General features: G+C 39.6%; 1 protein-coding gene across 1 annotated transcript; it reads left to right on the forward strand.

Moving 5' to 3' along the window:
* Nucleotides 1–5303: 5303 nt before the first annotated feature.
* On the forward strand, nt 5304–20014 carry LOC138622004 (mucin-6). The gene is made up of 6 exons (XM_069700447.1): nt 5304–5568; nt 6827–10167; nt 12243–12311; nt 14400–14553; nt 19319–19387; nt 20000–20014. The coding sequence occupies exons 2-6, from the start codon at nt 6899–6901 to the stop codon at nt 20012–20014; spliced, it is 3576 nt and encodes a 1191-aa protein (XP_069556548.1). The 5' UTR covers nt 5304–5568; nt 6827–6898.
* Nucleotides 20015–20573: the final 559 nt, after the last annotated feature.

The raw sequence follows: 20573 nt of genomic DNA on the forward strand, positions 1-20573 counted from the left end.
TGATAATGCAGCAAATGGACATAAATGCTAACATGCTCAAAACGGCTACCCTACTTCTTTGCAAGATGGCTGCAAACCGTGAACCTGCCGTAACTCACAGTGCAGAGTTGCCAGTTTTGCTCCACAACAAAGGTGGAAGCGCTGCTGGATGACTAAATAAGGTAAGCTACATTTGTTTGTATAGCACATTTGAAAGAGAAGGCAATTCAAAGTGCAAAATATTGGTCTGGATAACAACCAGACTAATGTCTAATAATATGGCATTAATTATTAATGATAATAACAACAGTACATCTAATTTGTACAGCACCTTTCATACATAAAATGCAGGTCAAAGCACTTCACAAAAGAAGGTAAAAACAAATTCAGAAAACAGGATAATGCAGTGGTAGTATGCATTAAGCAGTGCCTGTTATTGTTAATGAAACATAGGTGAAGGACTGAATACAGTCACCACAAATGTTCCTACAGTATGATTACATTAAATATTTATAGAAATGTTATGGGAATACATGAAACTATACCATTAATCCAGGAACTAAACAACAACAGGCATCTTTCCAATCAATTATAAAATATCTTCCTGGAGACTGAAACATTTTGTCCTTGTAAAATCAACCATAAAGAAATGGAGGCCATCAGCCAAGCAGCTGACCTTATGGCCAAAAATGAGAACCATTTAAAAAATCTGACTGAAAAAAAGCTGCCTGAGGTGCTGGGTTACCAACAGTTTGGCAGGGACTGACGGTTTCCACTGAGGCTTGGACATTTGTATGGGAACTTGATCTTTTCCTCCATTTGAGCAGGAGTTCTGCTTTGTAATATAGTCTGGGAAGGAGACTGTTGATGTTTGTAGCACGAGCGCCATCTGCCTGCAGCCTGGAGAAATGATCAACACACCTCCCCTTCATTCCCAAGAGTCCATGTCTCCAGCACTGCTGACACCTATTGATGAAAGCCAAGACTTACAACTGACCCATATTGTTGACATTAAATAACTGTTCATTTTGTGTATGTTAGAACAAAGCAGATGAAGTCATAATGACACATATAGTATTTACTACAAGATTAGTTTTTGCTTACTGTGTAAGTTTGGGTGGAGTAATTAATAATGGAATAATATCAGATTTTGCTCAGTTTTGAAATGACTTGATACTCAAAAAACGTATTCCAAAGACACTGACACAGAAACAAAGTGAATATTTGCCTTGGCTGTCATTACTGACACAGTTCAAGGAGTACATAGAGAAATGGAACAGTGAATGAGCTTCTTTGATACGAATCTGCCCCTTAGTGGCCGTTTTTTTTTAATGCAGCTTTGAAAAAAACAAAATCCTGCTCAGTCATTCAGCTCCAGTAATCCCTAATAGAGTTGTATGAAATGCTTCTGAACCCACAGAAATATATGAAAATGTGATGGGATTTTGAGTGTATTATTTCAAACTATGATCATTACTCATGACTCAATGATTTTAGTTTTGCCACAAGGAACCTCTCCGATGTTTCATGGTTTAAAGATAAATCCTTTATATATTAGAAGCATGCTGAGACTGAAAGTGTAGCAATTGGAAAAAGAAAGGAAATGTCATGTTTCAACAGATTTGATACTCAAAGAAAAACTCCAGCAATTTTACACGTTAAACATTTTTATGAAAACAGGTGTATAAAGTCCTTTGGTCCTCCAAAGGGAACCACAAAGTGGAATGGAGTTATGGCTACATTAGCAAAACAGCCAGTGTGTGAAACTAGGACATAACAGTCAGTGGTCAAGTTGCATTGTGGGTTTGAATCTATGGCATTAAAAAAAAAAAAAAGGCATATATCTGTTTGGTTTGCATACATTTTCCAAACTAGTAGCAGGAGTTCTCACGTAAAACAGGCCCCATCTTTACATGTTGTTATGTTTATCACAATACAATGACACCAGAATCGCAATGTAATTTTTTCAACTCTGCTTGGATAACTCCCTCGTTATCAGCATGACTGTAACTGCAACGACATCATCAGTCGTCATGGACGCAGTCTTCACAGCACCAGACACTAAAAGTTACAGTTTGGCAAAGGAAACTGAATCCTAATATTTAAATACTTCTCTGAAGAACAACCAAATGTTATGATGTATAAATGCAAACCCCACAAAGCTCTTACAGTGACAGTAAAACTGTTTTCACTGTAGGCAAATTTACTGATACAATATTGTGTAATTGCCCCGGGGCTGTGGGATGATTTTCTATTCACAAAGTCAGCTTAGTGTTCCCCAGGGCTGCAGTGATGGAATCGGAGTGCAATCTCCTGAACGCAGCACACTCAGTCAACCCACAGACCTATTTCAATGCAGCAACAGTTACATTTGATTAAATCTCGATTGCTGCTGGACTGTCACATTTTGTAAAGCACCTGCTATTTGAAGGGAACAGTTAACAGTCAGATTTCCATTTTGAACAGACAGTAAAAAGGTTTCTCACTTCATTCAATCAGTCCCTTTAATCTGAGACAGACAGTGACTCCAATTCAAAAGAAGCCCAGACTATGAGTTTGATTCACCAAATGACATATGCACATTAACTGTCATACATTGTGGCCTGCTGTCCAGAGGGACTTCACAATGTCAGTGAAAACTTTTGCTTGTTTTAGACTTAGTCAAACACAAATACCCGGATTCATTCATCTGACAAATACGGCAGAATGCTTAATTTTGAAGAAATTGCTGCATAAAAAGAACTGCTATGTTCAAATAATAATCTTTTTTTTTTTTTTAATGGTTAGTTGTTATTCTATTACAATAAGTTAATGTGTTTTATATTTTATATGTTAAATTTGGCAATTTCCATTAATCAAATCAGGTACTTTTCTGCCCTGTTTATTTTAACCTCATCAATTTTCTCCCATTATTTTAAAGTGTTGTTTACTGGAGGTTGAACATTGGATAATTAACTAAATAAAATAATAACACAGTCTAAAAATACCAAATCATTGTATGAGTAAAGGTCAAGCTTTGAATAATTTAAAAGTGCAAAAGTATGACTATCAAAATATACTTAAACTGTCAAAAGTATTCAATTATGCACAATGGTCTATTTCAACATAATTCAGATCAGATTGTTGGTTTAGAATAGTTTTATTACTATGTAAATCAGTGTAATGCTGTAGTTGTTACAGATAAGCTCATTTGGAAGTGCTTTACTGTTGGGTAGCTGTTTTGCTATTCCTTAAATATAGTCATATCTTAACCTATTAAAATATTTCATTATTTATTTTATGATTATATGTTTTAGTATTAATCAGAATCTGCAAAGTCATACGTGAAATACCATCAAATACGTTATCAAGTAAATGTAATAATGGACCATATTTGCCTATGAATTGTGGAGAGTAAGTAAAGCAAGTACTTTGTACTTTATGTTAAATACAGTACGGAAGTAAATGTATTTACTTCCTACCACTGTCGTTTAATTTAAGAAGTGTATGGAAGTGGTTCAAGTGCAAACAACATGCAGGTCACTATGTTATGTCTAAAGTGTAGACTTATGCCACCCCATCCTCACCAAAAATTACAGTACTGGTCGATTGTTGAAGGGTGGTGGACAACGGTCTTTGTTTTCATTTATTGTGACCTCTAGTGGTCGTAGTAAATATGACTGAAGCAATGTAGGAAGTCATGTTAAGTAGTTTAAAGAGCTAAGTTCTCTGAGGAACATGCAGTATATATAGGTTAGAGGTGGCTGCATATGTCAAATGCAGGACTCTCACACTGTTTTGTGTCTGAAATCAAAAGTGTGTGTAATGTATTTTCCGTATGTCAAATTTGATGTAAATTATGAAACAAACATAGTTATTTTAACCCAAACAATGATCTTCTCCTAAACCTAACCAATTTATTTATTTACTGATTATTGTTATTCATCATGACAACAAAGTTCAGATATGCTGTTGCAACCTGGTATCACATCAAAACACAAAATAGACAAGCCTGTCCACCTACTGCAAAATGTGAGAAAGCTGCGCTTGGCGATGTCTAAGCGTGACAGTTACACGTTTTTGCTCGTGCGTGTTTATTATAAGCTTTGACCTGTGGCCATGTTTAGGAAAATGAAACGTACTGCATGGTTTCAACCATGGGACTTACAGGGAAACTAAACCATTAGCAAAAACACATGATTAGGGTTAGAAAGAAAATAAACTTGTGTACTTGGCCTCAAGGCCTCTGTTGCGGAACCATGGTGACATGATCCTTTGACACATTTACGACAATTGTAAATTTCACGTTTATGAAACGAGTAATGGACACGCTGGTCCACTACAGCAAAAGTAATGTAACTCTCACGCCGAGACAGCCCCAAGTGTAGCAATCTCACGTTTTTCTGTAGTGGACGAGCATGTCTATTTCACGCTTTGCAGTGAGACTGAGTTGGCCTGTCACTGGTGCTGTTCAATAGTAAAATAATTTCTTCTGTGTGTTGGTCCTATAGAGGGCGCTTAAAACACTTATTTAAGTCACTTAAGTTAGTTTTGCAAGTATCGACCTTTCTGTCCTTTCGGTATGATAATGTCATTAAGCACAAAAACAAAGAGGGTCAGAGAATAAGGCATCTATATCAAAGATCTCTGAGTCTCGTCACTCAGAGGTAGGATAATGTACAACATATTTGACAGTAACAACATTAACTATATATATTATACATGTAATTCGTCATGTATTCAGTCCCACATCAAATAATACCTTCTTCTAAAAAATATATTATTCATTATGTTACAAAAATCCAGATTTTACCTACACTGGTGAAATTCATATTTGCTGAGAGCAGTGATGATCTTGAGAGACTGCAATTATTCATGTTTAGCAATTCAGTATAAAGAATTTCCTGACCGAATATAGATTTGTTAAAATTACTTTCTCCTCTTATTTTTCCATGTTACCTCTTTGGCTTTGCTCTACTGTTGTTGTCAGTTCATTCCCCTGCTTTTTAACTCGCATAGTAATTTACACACACTCCCTACCCCACTGATGCAAGTCACTTCCTCTCTCTCTCTCTCTCTCTCTCTCTCTCTCTCTCCACCCAGCTATAGATCAGGATACATGAAGGCTGGGAAGGAAGACAGTGGCAGAAAGAAGGGAGAGGGAGAGAGAAAGAGAGGGGAGGAAGAGGAGGAGGTTAAAAAGGCACAAGACATAGTAGGACAGAATGTGTTGGAGGGCAGCATGCTGTAGCATAATGCTGTGTTCTGATTATGGAGTGAGCATGGAGCAGCAGGACCAAAACAAGAGGAGGAGTGGATACAATGAGGACACAGCTCGGCTGCATGCCTGATCAATAAAAGGTAGATTAGTTCAGAATCTGAGCAGGAGGGAGGAGGGCTCATTAAGCGGCATTGCTTTGCAGCGCTCACTGCATACGGACTCCTGTGAGTTTTGAATTGTGCCACCAAGGGACTGGAAATATGAGGACAAAGTCACTCCAAACCTTGAGGACTTACGAGGACATACAACAGAAAGTAGAAAACTGGCACCTGACATTTGGAAGACAAGAAAACAGGACATCTTGCTGCAGGATCACATAAAACCCGCAGGTATGCCTGTTAAACAGAACCACGAACACACATCACCAAAAACATCTCTTTTTCTTTTCTTTTTGAGTCACCATCATTTTAAAAAGTGTGCGGCTTTTCAAGAACATGCTTTTTTCCCCCCAACTCTGCATAGGCGGATTTAATGGTGTATAAACAGGGCAGGACAGTTGTCACTTATTGTTAGACAGTGACAGCAGACATAGGTCACTTGACACAGCTCAAGTAACATTAGATGACACGACAACCAAAATAATAATATCCCCTTTAGGTAAGATGACTAAATGTCCTTTTTTGCAAATTTAAACATCCCTGGATGAAAGCAGTTGAGGAGGATGAAGAGGAGGAAGGAGTGAACGGAGCCTTGTCAGATTGTGTTTGCATGAAATTTTTGTCACAAATTAAAGCTTCCAAGCACGCAAACACACACACACACACACACACACACACACACACACACACACACACACACACACACACACACACACACACACACACACACACGGGATATCCTACTGTATAATAATTAAACGTCTGCTCGTATGTAAAAAAAAAAAAAAAAAAAAGAAGAAAAGAAATCCACACATTATTATAATGTTGGTGACTACAGAACTGTTGTTCCGTAAATCATTAAAATGACCTCCTGCACACTTGAGAAAACTGTGAAATCATGGGCGGTATGGACACACACAGAAACTGCCCCCGTAGTGAAAAGGGTGTTCCAGTTAAACGCACTCAAAGCTTAATGAAGTCTATCTGTAGTATCAGGGTACACATTATGGCCTCTTTCCAAGGTGAACCGAACGTGGAGGACAACAGAGTGAAAGCTGTCGAGAGAGGAGAACGAGTTCACCACAGGAACTATTGCTTTGAATTTTATCCCACAAATAAATTATTCCGTGTGCTGTCAGACATTGAGAAGAGGATCTGTGCAGTATGTTTGAAATGCTAATATAAGATAGAACACTTGTTTTCACTGCGACAACCTCCTCTTGTTATCAGTATTAACAGATTGCCCTTCCTACTTCTTATCCAGTCACTATGTCTGAAAAGTTCAAAAGTGAGAGCACCATTCTTTCTGTCTTATCTCCAATCGGTAATTGATTTTTGACAACTCTAGTTCTGCCACATTCCTGCAGTACATTGTCTCAGCTCTAACTCTTGTGCTTTGTTTCAACTTATCGTGCTTACTCATGGGTTTCCTTCACAAGCACCATCCTGAATGCCTCTCACTGTAAACTTGTCCCTCTCTTGCTTTTAGACGGATGTGATGGTGTGGAAACATTGCCTCTCTCCCACGTTATCAGACTTTTGAGTCGGTTGGACAAAAGGTATGGGGAGACGAGCAGCGGACCTGACGACTCCGGTTCCAGTTTTAGGTGTCCCCGCCTTGGTCGGCCTACGCGGTTGGAAGACAACAGGAGGAGACAGAACCGGAGGAGCCCTGCTACAGACGTGGGGACTTCAGTGCAGCATCGGTGTTCAGACGTCCCCGTGGATAAGCAGACCACCTCCCCTGCTAACTGATACGCTCTCAAGTAGCATTGCTCAAACATCCAACAGCTATATCACGAAGGAGACGGAGTACAAGGAGATACTGCTGCTAACTAAGAGTGACAAGGAGAAAAAGGCTATTTTAAAACAGAAAAGTGGGGAATCCAGGACCAAAAAGGAAGTGACTTTCAAAGCACTTGGAGGTGAGGCCTCGAAGGACGTGACCTGCTGTCAGAGGAGCAGTGGTGGGACTTTTTGCTATGCCAGGGCAATCAAGACCAATCCACATATTGCAGGGAATGCAACCAACGGTAGGCCTAAATTGAAATCCGCTGCCCGTTACACCAACGGCAGCGTGGTCGATTCGGAGGCGATCGGTGGAATTAGCGTAGATAACGATGAGGCAGAGGCTGCAAAGACTGCAACCTCTCATGGAAGAGACCAAACCACACTGCAAGGTCATTATGCAGATCAGTCCGGGAAGGTGTTATCTGCTGCCCGACCTTTTGGTATGCCACAAATAATATGCAACCACTGTGGTGGGAGGCAGTCTGCCACCACTGGAGCTGCCATTGCGGAGGAGAGAAGCCCTACAGCAGATTCTTGCCCTGGACAGAAGCCGTTAAAGTCGACCCTCACCACACTCTCAACTGTGCAGATGGCCCGCATCGAAAACACCCTGAAACCAAGCCAGCAAATCACCGACGACATCACAAACACTGAAAATCGGACACCAATGACAGTCAACCCACAAATATTCTCTCTAAATGAAGAACTACGGTATAGAAAAACACCCCACCCTGCATGCCCGGTGCACTCTAGAGGCAATCTGGTAACTTTGTCACACATATATACTGCTAGTGATGCAACATCCACCCAACCCGTGACCATCCCTCGTTCTAAAACCACCACTGTCACAAAAGCAACTATTGAAACCAGACAGGACAAATCCAGAGTCAAAGCTTTCCCAAACCCACCAGAGGACAGTAAGATCCCGCGACCAACAAGTCTTACTTTGACCCCTCAGATGGCCACGGCGACAAAACCAAACAACCCTCATTCCCACACCTACCCAAAGCTCCCCAAGACAACGCATCACAACAGCGTGTCTCAAAATGTATTTGTATCTGTCCACGCTACACCTGAAAATTCTCACTCGGCACCTTCTCATTTGTATACTGTAGCTGCGACGCATGAAAGTACATCCAGTACCAACACGCATACAAAAAACACAACCTCTAATTCTGCAGCGATGTCCAATGACAGTATAGCTGCTAAAGTCAACGCTCCACTTGAAACCCTGCGCTCAATGCATGCAGCACAAACACACTTAACAAATAGTACCAATAGCCCACAAATAACCCCTAAATGCCCTACATTGTCACTGTCAACTAGAGCATTAGACCCCGTTCATAAATCAGAAACATCTGCAAGTCCGCCGTGTGCTTCACCTGATCCTCATAAACCACAAGAAAAGCCGTCTTCAAATACTGACAGCCCAGCACTGGGAAAAATGTCTTTTACTCGCACTAGAATAAGCTCTTTTGCTTTTGCTAATCCACCACACACAAAGCCTGCACCTCAGAGAACCATTGTCCCACAGAGTACTTTGTGTCATGGAGCTAATTCAGATCAAATTAGCTGTACGAGCGCTAAACACAAGTTTGAGGCTGCACAAATTCACTTAATTCAACCTATCTCGTCAAATTCTGAACCGACGCTTCATGTTTCTACATCTTCTCCACACACGACATCCTGTGCATCTAAACCTCTCGACTCGAGAGCGAGGTTGCCTACAAGTAAAACACCCAGCTCCACATTTAGATGTAATAGCGTTCTATACAGAAGTGCAGCCCTCAGGAACAGCACATTCAATTTGAAGAAATCTGCATCCACAGCGAGCTCGCTTTCATATGCGCTGACAGAAAAGCAAAATGATGTTTCCGTATCAACCACAGCTTTGCTTCAATCAACAGACGCAGCACAAATACTTAGCAGTAATGAAGCCCCCGACACGAGAGAACCTCATCACACACAAGCAGCCGACATCAGAACTCAAACCGCTGACGAATCTGATGTCTGCGGTGTTGCTCCTAATCAGGAAAACAACTCCAGAACACCTTGGCACTCATTGTCTGAGCCACAAAATCTGTCAAAACATCACAACAAAGGCATTGATGCCAGCAAACACAATCCCATATCAACCATTAATCCCAATGAGGAAGTGTATTCTGATAAAAACAAATTCAATGGTAATCTAATCAATGAATTAGCTGTGCATGAGTCAAAAGACCATGGAAATTCAAATCCATCACAGGTCACTAACCTTCAGAATTGTATTTCCCTAATTAAGTCAAGCAGTTCTTGTCTGCAGGGTTGCATAAACACAGAACAACAAAGGCTTGCACATTATCAAGGATACACAGAAACAGAATATGAGGGACATTGTGCAACATGCCCACTAGTACAAACAGCCCAGCAGACGGATTCAAACACAAAACAGTTTGCCTTTGGAATGCCAGTCAGGCATGGAAATATTAATCTTAAATCCGCTGCAGATAAACAGACACATCCCCTTTACTCAACACCTTTTGTCACAGCACAAACAAACTGTGAACCCCTTGTCTCAAACACACACGTCAGAACTATCACCGAGTCTTCAGCCCACCAAAACTCTGATTTTAAAATATCATCGCTGCCGCGCGCACACACAAGCGCAGAGCTTTCTTTCACTGCACCGGCCCCATTCAACAGTGAGGGAGAGCTCTTTGCGCACACAGGCCCTGAATGTAATTCCATATTTCCGCCATCACCAATGCACTTGGCATCCCGTCCCCGCCTCCGGTCCAGCGAGGCAATCGTGAGATCCGATTCAAAGTTTAGCCCTGCACCCCTTCAGCCGTGCCCAGAGGACACCAGCAGCTTGGCTCACTCCCACCCAGCTGATGCAGCCCTGTTGCTGCCGCCTTCCCCACACTGCTGCAAATCAGCGGCCCTACAGCAGAGGCTGGAGACCGTGGAGGCCAGCCTGGCGGCCAACAAGGACAGGATCACTACTCTGCTTAACATTATCCACGACCTGGAGACGTGCCACACTCCCATCAGCGGGTAAGAGGACGTGCGTGTACGCGTGTTACTGGGTGTTTAAGCGTGCGATGCTGGGGAGTGCTTTTTCTTTTCTTTTTTCTTTAATGACTGTACAATCATCAGTACTTTACTTGTGTTAAACACAGAATGTCAACAGAATTGTGCCACGATGCATTTTAAATATTGAACTTACAGTTTAACGGTGCATTTTTGAATCATAAATATTCAACCTGGAAGGTCAGATATGACTTGTAAATTATTAATATATTACATTCAGCCCAATACTGGTCCAGCTGCCAGAATTTGATGTAGGGAATTACTTTAAAAGCAGTCCTGCGCTGCTGATCTTTGGCATTCCAGTGAGTCATTGCTTGAATTTACTGCAACTGTGACTTTGAAAATCTTTGGCAAACTGCATTGTTTTTCAGTCCGAAAACTTTTTCACCGAGAGTGTATTTCATTGCACGTATGATTTTTCATTAATAGTTCAGTGAAGTGATTGGCAATGACAAAAAGTAGCTCTAGGTTATTTCTGATAACAAACAAATCTAAAAAAAAAAAAAAAAAACTACAGTAGCGATATCCAGTCTGCTGTCACGTCAAAGTGTGTAACACCCCGTCAGTTCACCAGAGGGTACCGTGTCAGTATCACGTTTTAACTCATCTAGGCGGGTCGAGGAGGTCATATGACATAGAAAGAGTGCTGAAGTTTGAGTACGAGAAAGGTTGGTAGTGGTCGGATGGAAGAAATACAAGACATTCACGGAGACAACCAGTGTTCAAGTCTTAGAGAAAGCAAAAGTCAACATAGATTATTTTAAGTTGAAATCTGAGGCACTCAAGGGGGTGATTAATTAAAAAGCCTTTAATCAGTCACGGCTATTCAATCACAGTAAAAACTCATGCCTACGCGTTTCAGCCTCTAAGGCCTTCATCAGGTATAAATCAGTTGCCTCAGTTGTCACGTGACCACTACGGACCAATGAACTGTCACCCAGTACAAGGGAGCAGGTAAAGACACGATAGGAAACATGATGTCCGGACTAGAAACCAAATGCAGATATTAATCAAAATCTTAAAATCGCTTAATAGTTTAACATACATTTAAACATTAAATGGAAAAAGTATTGTAAAAAAGTTACCTTACAAGACGAACCTAACGATACTAACATAAAAAATTACTTAGTTTAACCCAAACCATGATTTTTTTTCTCAACCCCAAGAGGGAAGACTTTGGTGCCACATACATGTACTTTCCACACTCGGGCGAGGCCAAACATGACACAGCCTCCAGTCGACTGAAGGGTGTATTACACACTTTGGCATGTTTGGGGTTTAGATGTCAGTTTTATTTGACATGTTTGGAGAAATAATTGACATAAACAATGAAACTCCTGAATGTAATTGGTAAATGCAAAATAGTAAGAACTTGAGCATTATTTGGAGATTTAATAGTGTGTTTAGATGCAGCGAATTGTCAAGTGAGCTTTAACCTTGTGGTGATATTGATATTGAGGTACAAAGCACGATATGTGCTATTTTTTGTACACATCATAGTGTCACAGGTTGTGCAAATAGATTTTGAAGGCGACCGGACTGTCAATATGTTATGAAGCTAGTGTTATGGCTACTGCAAATGTGCTATAAATCCTGTTTCATAGTGTGTAATGATGTGAGGCTGTTGCATTGTTACAAGTCTGCAAACAGGTCTGTGATTGTGTGCCTGACAGAAACCTACTTGGATATTTGGAGGCGGCGCATCTCAAGAGAGATTTATTTAGCCATACAACTCTTCTGGCACAAATAACAGGAATTAAAACGGCCTTCTGGCAATGTGTCTGTGTCAATCATTCTCATTCGCTGTGGTGTGCTAATAAGCTGTGACTGCCTCAGAGGTCATGTTTCAGAATAACCAACACCTAATAACCGACTGATGTCTACCATAATGTGTGTTAGATAACGCATCACTGCCAGCAGTCGTCTGAATGAACCTCAGGTGAAGAGGAGGAGTGGAAAGAATATTAAATTGTAAATCTGAAAGTATGAAGCGTTTTGGATGTTATTCATAGAATGCAATTTACTTTTGTTTGTTCCAGTCGGAACAAAACTGGACAAGACCTCAAAAACTGCTCAACCTGCCAGAAGACTGCTTGTATTGTATACAGGTGAGATAATAGTGAAATTGCCAATTTCGCCTGCATGCAATGTTTGAACTGATAAGTGACTACAGCAGCTCTAATATACAACCATGGTTGCAGAATGTAGAGAATACAAACAAATACTGCATTGTTTGACCCTTAAAGTCTTCATTTGATAAAGAAGATTAAGGGCCTTCTTGCATTAAAACTATTCATATCAGCAGCAATGGAAATTTGTGACAGTTGTTCAAAAAAAGGTTTGAATAGATTTGTGTCAGCTCATTTTTTAGAAAAATGATGGATTCAATATCATCTACTAATGAAGATTGTGTCCTGCTACTCCTAATTCAATAAAAGAAGAGGAGATTTTTGTACATGAGCCAAACCTGCTGTGACACTGCTGCCTGCTCAGTAGTAAATCTACCACATCCAAAAATAAACTTTATTAACTCATCACTATGCTGACAGCGTCTGTGTTTGGCGATGCTGCTCTATACATTGCCCTTGAGGTTGTTGTTTTTGTACTTTATTTCCCCCCTCTCATGTCACACTGGATGGCTACGGGCACAAACAATCAACATTGTCATTAGGAGTTTTGATGTGACGTCCGTGTCACTTCCACACAATATGATTGGTTGATGCCTTTCGGTACCGAAAGCACACAAATAAAGCCACTTTTTTGCCTTGTTGTCTGTGGAAGTTCAAAAAAATTGTATTGACATGCAATTTAATCACACAAAAAAAACAACATGTATAAGTTTCTTAAAGAACAATTTCAACATATACATGTTGTTTAAATCTTTAGAGACACAGTTCAATTCATGGGTCAGCCCATTTGCCACTGCAGTTCTCTGCCAGGACTGACCACTGTTCACTCCACTGAAAATGAATGACTCAGTGCAGGGGCAGCTTACCAAATGAAAAGCTCGGTGCTGGTCATTTGTTCCCAGCTCAGAATACACAGGAAGATTACATTTTCTTCTCTGAGCACGTCTTAAATCTTTTGGAACTGTCAAATTCAAACACTCACTGTATGCGGCTCAGTCTATTCTCACTGTGGATTTATGGTGATTGAGATGGACTTTCTGAAATTCAAGTAGGTAAAGAAGCCAGGCCCAAGCAGCCTGCGTGACTGAACTATAAGATTTATAAAAAATCACTGGTCTGAGAAGAACTTGCATCAATAGTCTCATACACAGAATTTTCAACAAAAATAAAAAATGTTTATATATATATAAATACAAATATATGTATATATATAAACATTTTTATTTTTGTTGAAAATTCAGTGTATTAGATGTTTAATGTTTATATATATATATATATATATATAAATAAAAATATATGTATATATATATATATATAAACATTTTTATTTTTATTTTTGTTGAAAATTCTGTGTATGAGACTATTGATGCAACATTGGTTAATTCCGGTCTATGGTTGCATCTATTCACTGAAATGTTGCATCAGAGGGAAGCGATAGAAAAATAAAACCCTCAACAATTTTCCCAGATTTATTGTATGCAGAAAGGAGGTCTAAGTGAGGCTAAGCAATCTAAAAGTCTTCTGATCACCGGAAAACGCCTCATGCTCTACAAAGCAAAACCTAAAACTGTCTTAATCTCAAAATATTAAAAAAAAAACTAAAACCTCTTGATCTACTTATTTCCAAAACCGTTTTTGTATGATAAAAAGACGTTACGTAAGTTGATCTGCTGACTGGTGTGTGTTGGCATCCGGTCCTGAAAGGCCAAGTGGAAAGATAACGATATTCAAACAAGACGTGTGTACCTTCGGAAAAAAGAAAGAATACAATACCCTGCCGCGAAACGTTTTCCTGCCCAAACCAATCAGCCACTTTGAAATCTGACGAGCCCAGAGCTTCCTACATCAAGGGTATCACACAAAGCAAAGTAAATTGTAGCAACACAGTTTAGAGTGATTTGTGCCACAAAAAAGCCTTTGCTACAAATGAGCTGGAAATGCGGATCCGACACGTTGACGATTCATTTGCATCTTTGGCGAGAGCTGAATTTGATACATTTTGTGTTATTTCTTATCTCTGTTTGGGGAGTTTTTCAGTAACTTTGGTCTGCATGTGTGTCTGTCCAGTGTCGAGTACGACTTCAGGCAGCAGGAGAGACGCTTCTTGGAGGTTCTGAATCTTTCAGCAAGAGGCAACAACGCTTTCTCTACGCACCTGTCCCGGCCCTTACACTTCAGCTTGCTCCGAAATGTCATCGCCAAGAACTTAGCAAAGACAAAGGTGAAAAGCAAAAAGCTGTGCAAGACCCTGTTCAAATGGCTCCCGAGGAAAATTCAGCACGTGTAGACCTTTTAAGAATACCTGTGCTGTTTCATAGCCATTCGCCTGTGTTACAAGTGACCAGCAGAAGCCTTTTGCAGAGGACTCTCTTCCTACCTTTAGAACAACTCTGAATTAGGCTTTTACCCAGTAGAGTTCCACTCTCCTGCACACTGTCAAAGCTTACAAGCAGGATTTTGTACTTTGAATTTGCCCACGACCTTCAACTAGTGTCACCCATAAGGAATTCTTTATTTCATTCCTGAAAGTTAATGCTATTTTGTTGCCAATATGCCTGCTTAAAATGTATGGCTAACCACAACCATAGATTTCTATATCTAATTTTATATACGAGATTTTGTTCTCTTTGCACTGGTATGACTAATGCAGTTGATTTAACGTTTCCCTTTCAATTGTGCCCTTACCTGCTTCCTCTAAGAATAAATGTTCAATACACAACATACTGACTCTTGATTTGTCTGTAAATCTTTTTATTTGTGTTTTTTTTTTAATTCTGATTGCTAACTGAACTTGGTCATTTATGAATGAAATACATTTTTTTTTTCTTAGTTAAGATATAAACCTTCAATGCATCCAAACCTTTTCACAATTGCAAACTGGCCACAAGGGTGCAGAAAATAGCGAAACATTCATTATGCCTTTGCCAATTGTGCTGATGGTCTCCAAATCCCCAAACAATATGAACTTCATAAAAGGTTTCTGAGTAAAACAATGACATGACCAAAGGCTGCAATGAAGCATGAGTCACAATCAAAATGGTCACGTGCACGTGCACACATCCATGAACACACTCTGGAGAGCAGACACATGGATAAAAAAAAATAAAAAAATTCAGCAACATGAAACAGACCTTTGTGGGTGCTTTCACAGCACTGTTCATAAATGATCAATGCATGGGGAACTTGAGCAGAGAATTTTGGATAAAAGCTTATGAGGAAGGAGCACAAACAGGGTATATTTGAGCAGTAAGCCAAGTGAAGAGTGTGATATTACCTTTTGAGCAGGAGATACTAAAACTCCTCAAAGATGAAATAATATCAAGTGAAAATGAAATTCTTGCAACAATGGTACAAGAGGGGAATATGGGCCAATAGCAACTGCGGCCTTGTATAGAGTCATGCAGGCACAACAGTTCTGCTACCAACACACATTTAACCACTGAAAACTGCAATGTTCATTTAACAGCCAAACTTCTGCAAACATTTTCAGCTGCAAACATGCCATCAATCTACAAAAGTATAAAATACTTCAATAGTTTACAGAGATTAAAATGCTTCGAGTGGATATTTGGTTTTCATATTATGCTCGCAAGTACACTTTATGTAACTTCAAGGGTAACTCCAAGGCTGTTTACACATCTTAGGGAGGACTACATATAGCAGCCTGTGTGACATAAATGATGAGAGAGAAAAGTACAAATGCAAAGAATCTGAGCGTGTGGACAAATAAGAGAGCTAACCAGACTTTTGTAGCCTGTTCTTTAGTGTGCTTTAAGCCTAGCTGCTCAAGGCGACATCAGTGCGGCGACATAATACACCCAGATCTCCTACCCAACGTTTGACAGTTGCATTGTGGGTAATGTAGGCACAAACAACAAGGCACAAGAGTGCATGGAATTAATAAAGTCAAGAGCTCTGGATAATGCGCCGTCAATTGTGACTCTGAATGAAATGTCCATTCTGAGTACGACAATGTTACAGGAATGAGATGATAAATCAGAGAAAGACTCGTTTTAACTTAAAGTGAGAATTTGTATTTTTGAATATTCCATGGGTCTTATTAGGCATTAAAATGAAATGATTTATCATGTGTTATCAGAAGTCGTCACAAACACCTTTAATGCGTGTCCAGTGCTAGGTTTAAGATTTTAATGATTCATAAATGTAGCTGGTATTTCTGTACGAGCTCAAATAAAATCTACTTCCAGTCAAACACAGTTTCTTTTCATTAACTGAAGCCAGAAGTCAAACTTATTTACTTTAAATAAACACTATCATAAAATATATTTTCATAAACCTTACTTATATTGAATTACTCAAACAATATGGAACAGAGACAAAACAATGTTTTTCTAACTTTAAAACAGTAATAAAAAACTTTGGCCATGATTGTTTGAGTGGACTTCTGCTGAGGTTCTGCAGTATTGTGCAAAGGCACCTGCTAATTTTGAAAAGTTTTACTGCTAAATGATACTGCAGCAACAGCATGTGCTGAGAACATATTGCACTTATATTACTATCCTTAACAGATAATATCTCTCACAGTGAATGAAACTGTCATCTATGTGAAGATTAAAGTGTTAAATTCTAACAATATCCAGTGAGACTCGGCCTGATAAGAGAATCAGTGTAACGCACAGAGAAGGACAATTTACTGTGTTTCAGTTATGTAATCACTGCAACAAAATATGACTGTATTGCTTCTCGCAGTAACCGGGTAGAACTGGAGAGCAGATATTGGAGAAAATTACCTAAATCAATACTAACTTGTCTGGGAAAAGGTTTCGAACCAGTCGGGCATTGAACTACTATGCTGGTGCACTTAAGACATCTATTTCTCTTAAGAACGGCACAAATAAACTCTTAAGTAGGTTTTTAGGAGGCAATTTTCCCTCAAGGTGTCGTGTATCTTTTTATTTCAACTGCATTTATCTTCATCTACTGTCCCACAAAGAATTTAGTTTCCAAGGTAACTCGTTAGCCATTTTCATTAAAAACCCACCAGGCATGTAAGTCCCTCAGTCATTTGGACCAATTTCTTGTTTTAAGTTTGGTTTCCTTTAAAGCTTTCCTGGAAGAAAAATGAAAGAGATTCTTGCTCTAGATTGTTTGAGATACTTGTTTTGTTAGCTCCGTGCCTTGCAATTTCTCTCTGATAGTCACAGATGTGTGTACAAAATCAAAGTTGCCATGTTGTTAGTGTCAGCCTGTGCAGTCTGCAGATGACTCAACTCTACTATCGTGGGTAAAATGTCGCCTTTCACTGCAAAGAGGGCAGTCAGATCTACAATACAGCACAGAACCACAACGTGAAGATGTAAAATAACGGAAATATGTAACAAGCATGCCAGCGGATACATAAGCAACACATCTGTATCATATGCATGCAAAACATGCATTATTTCACTGCACAGTAAAAAAAAAAAAAAAAAACCACAAAGGAAATCCGCAACACAAATCCATCCCTGTTGGCCCTTTGCCGCTGTTACAAAGTAAATAAAAGCTGCCAGCTGAACAACTTCAATCTCCATTAAACAACACTGATGATATTAACTTTGAATCAAATGACTCCATGCGAGGTGAAAGTATACAGCGCTGCCAACACCACTAAAGAGTAACACCCTGGTCTGCAGCTCTATGCAGCCCTCAGCCACGTTCAGCTCATTATTTTGGTTCACTGGTCCGTCTGGTTGAGGTCCAATGGCTTTCAGCAGCCCCTGCATAAAAAAAAAAAAGCCATGGGCAGCTGCCAGCTTACAGGCTCAAACAAGCTGCACTGTACACTGCTGTACCTGTGCATTAAAAAAAATGGCAGAGAGATGAAATGATGGCGAGGCTTGGAAACCATGCTGAACATATAGCGAGCCAAAACGCACCCCCGTCCTTTCTTTGTCAGGAGTTTAAAAACAGCGCAGATGAACACGTGACAGGAATGAGGAGCGGTGTGTCCTTTGTGGATGTCCTGCAGTGCAGCAATCAGAGTCCAAAAGCTAATACAGGATTGAGGGGAGACCGCCAGGGGCCACTGTGTGCATGATCGGGGTCACAGGACCAACACAAGTCGCTGGGCTAATACTACAGTAGCAAGTGAGCTATTTTTACAATTCCCTGTTAGCTGTGGCTGCTATTAGCATCTGGGGAAGAACTCAATGTTGTATTTTTCTTGTAATCGCGGTCAAATTGGTTTTCTATATTTGAAAAACAAATAACAAATACAAATTGTTGTGTTTTGCTTCAGTGTTATCAGATGTTTCCACAGAAAGGTGTTCTAAACAAAGCTATAAAGGTGAAGCTGTTGGTCTCCGAACACTAAAAGAAACCGCAATTCCGGTAGTTAGAAATAAATGAAGTGAACCGAGGTTGTCGGTGTGTTCGGCTCGAAAGCGTTGTGACAAAGAATTTGTACTTGTTTGAATATTCATGATAAGTGAAACGTTGCGCTATTTCAAAGGAAGGTCTGGCAGTTTCTTTCTCTCTTAATCATGGATTTTAATTTAAAAACATTTTAAATCTACAAATAAATTGATAAAATGTATCACTGATGAACTCTGGTGAGACTAACATGCTCACAGTGAAAATGTTAACATACTGATGATTAGCAGGTCTAATATCCAACATGTTCAACAGCTTACATTAGAAGGCTGACATTTTAACACCAATAAACACAATTACAGATGAAATGTCAATATTTTGGCAAGTACTCGTCTTCAATCAAAGTATTGGCCAAATTGAAATTTTGACGTGATGACGCTATATTAAACTAAAGAGGTTACAACTCATAGTCTCTGATGTTGTACGCATGCTGTAAGTGTTACAGTAGAAAAATGGTCCAATCGCTTTAAGGATTGCCGATTAATTTCTGCCTTACCATATTCGTACTGCTCAGTTTTTGTATCCCAAGCACACTAGAAGTTGTAAACCTGCTGCAGAACTGTTGCTTTTATCTTTATTGAGTTTCAATACCTTCTCTTTTTTTTTGTTTTTAGTCGAGGGGCGGCTCTTTGGATAGAAGCATCAGCCAGTCAGACGATTCGTCCTCCACTTTTGTTCAGGCTGTTATTTCAACAACTTCTGGATGGATAAGTATTAAACATTTAGTCCCCAGAGAATAAAATCCACCGACTTGACCTGAAATGAACAACAAACTGGTCACTCAGACTCGGTACAAACTGCAGACCCCAAACCCGAACACTACCCTGGAAAGGCCACTGGTGTTGATTTGCATTCTTTTTGCATTTCTGCACCACCGTAAGCTTTATGCGGCGCCAATGATTCATGCGTGCTTTTAATCCAGTAGAACGTATGCTAATCATTTGACAACACAGTACAGCACCAAATATTATACATAGCAGCGAGGGTAATGCACACTATGCTGCTTCGGGGCTTTTTTTTTTTTTTTTTTTTTGCCAGGAATGGTCCCTGCCTTTCAAAATGTAGGAACACCGGAAGAGATGTACTCTTTCTGTAATTCTTCGAGATAAAAGCAAAAATTTGGTTTTAATATCTTTATACATAATTTGTGTTGTGCCCACCCCATGCGAGACAGTTTCAGAAAGGACAATCATTTCCACTGCAGTGGTTTTCTCTCAGGGCAGCCTGCTGTGCACTGACAGACATTTTTTTAGGCTCAAACTCTGTACAAATTGCCCTGTTTTTCTTCTTTGTAGCAAAGTGAGCTGTGAATTTCTGCAACGACACGACGCTATAACGACTCTATATATTTACAAATTTAACACTGACCCATTTAAATTTTCCCCCGACATTAAAATATCTAAATCATGTCATTAATAACCCTCTGAAATATTCTTCAATTTTTTTATTTTTTTTAAATTTCCACAGAAGAAGGTTTTTTTTTTTTTTTATGATTCATTATGGGATATGTTGAATACTGAATTTGCATATTCCTCCTGCAGTCCTCAAAATTCTTGTACATCTGAGCCCAGTCTGTCAACGGCGGCGCACAACATGCCACAGGAATGCTCAATCTCAATCTACTGTGACCGTTTTAAATATCAAAATCCCCCGTAAACAACACAGATATGAAAACTGAGAGCAAAGGCACAAAAAAACAAAAAAAACAACCATTCAATTATTTCAAAATTGATACTTTATTGTAACATACATTGTTACTTTAATGCAACGTGTATTTAAACATGAACCCATTTAGTCCCAAATTTGTCAGACGTGAAAATATCCAAAACATGGTGTCTCTGGTTACCCTTAAAAAATAATAGATCAGCA

This window comes from Brachyistius frenatus, unplaced genomic scaffold (genome assembly GCF_029030835.1).
Source record: "Brachyistius frenatus isolate BFR_SWC_R1_liver_20210118 unplaced genomic scaffold, ASM2903083v1 Contig_34, whole genome shotgun sequence".
Classification (NCBI taxonomy): domain Eukaryota; kingdom Metazoa; phylum Chordata; class Actinopteri; family Embiotocidae; genus Brachyistius; species Brachyistius frenatus.

Coding starts and splice junctions, on each gene's coding strand:
- LOC138622004 (XM_069700447.1), top strand. CDS start 6,899: ATGGGGAGACGAGCAGCGGACCTGACGACTCCGGTTCCAGTTTTAGGT. Junction 10,168..12,242: donor TGCCACACTCCCATCAGCGG/GTAAGAGGACGT, acceptor TGTTTGTTCCAG/TCGGAACAAAACTGGACAAG. Junction 14,554..19,318: donor AGAACTTAGCAAAGACAAAG/GTGAAAAGCAAA, acceptor TTTTGTTTTTAG/TCGAGGGGCGGCTCTTTGGA.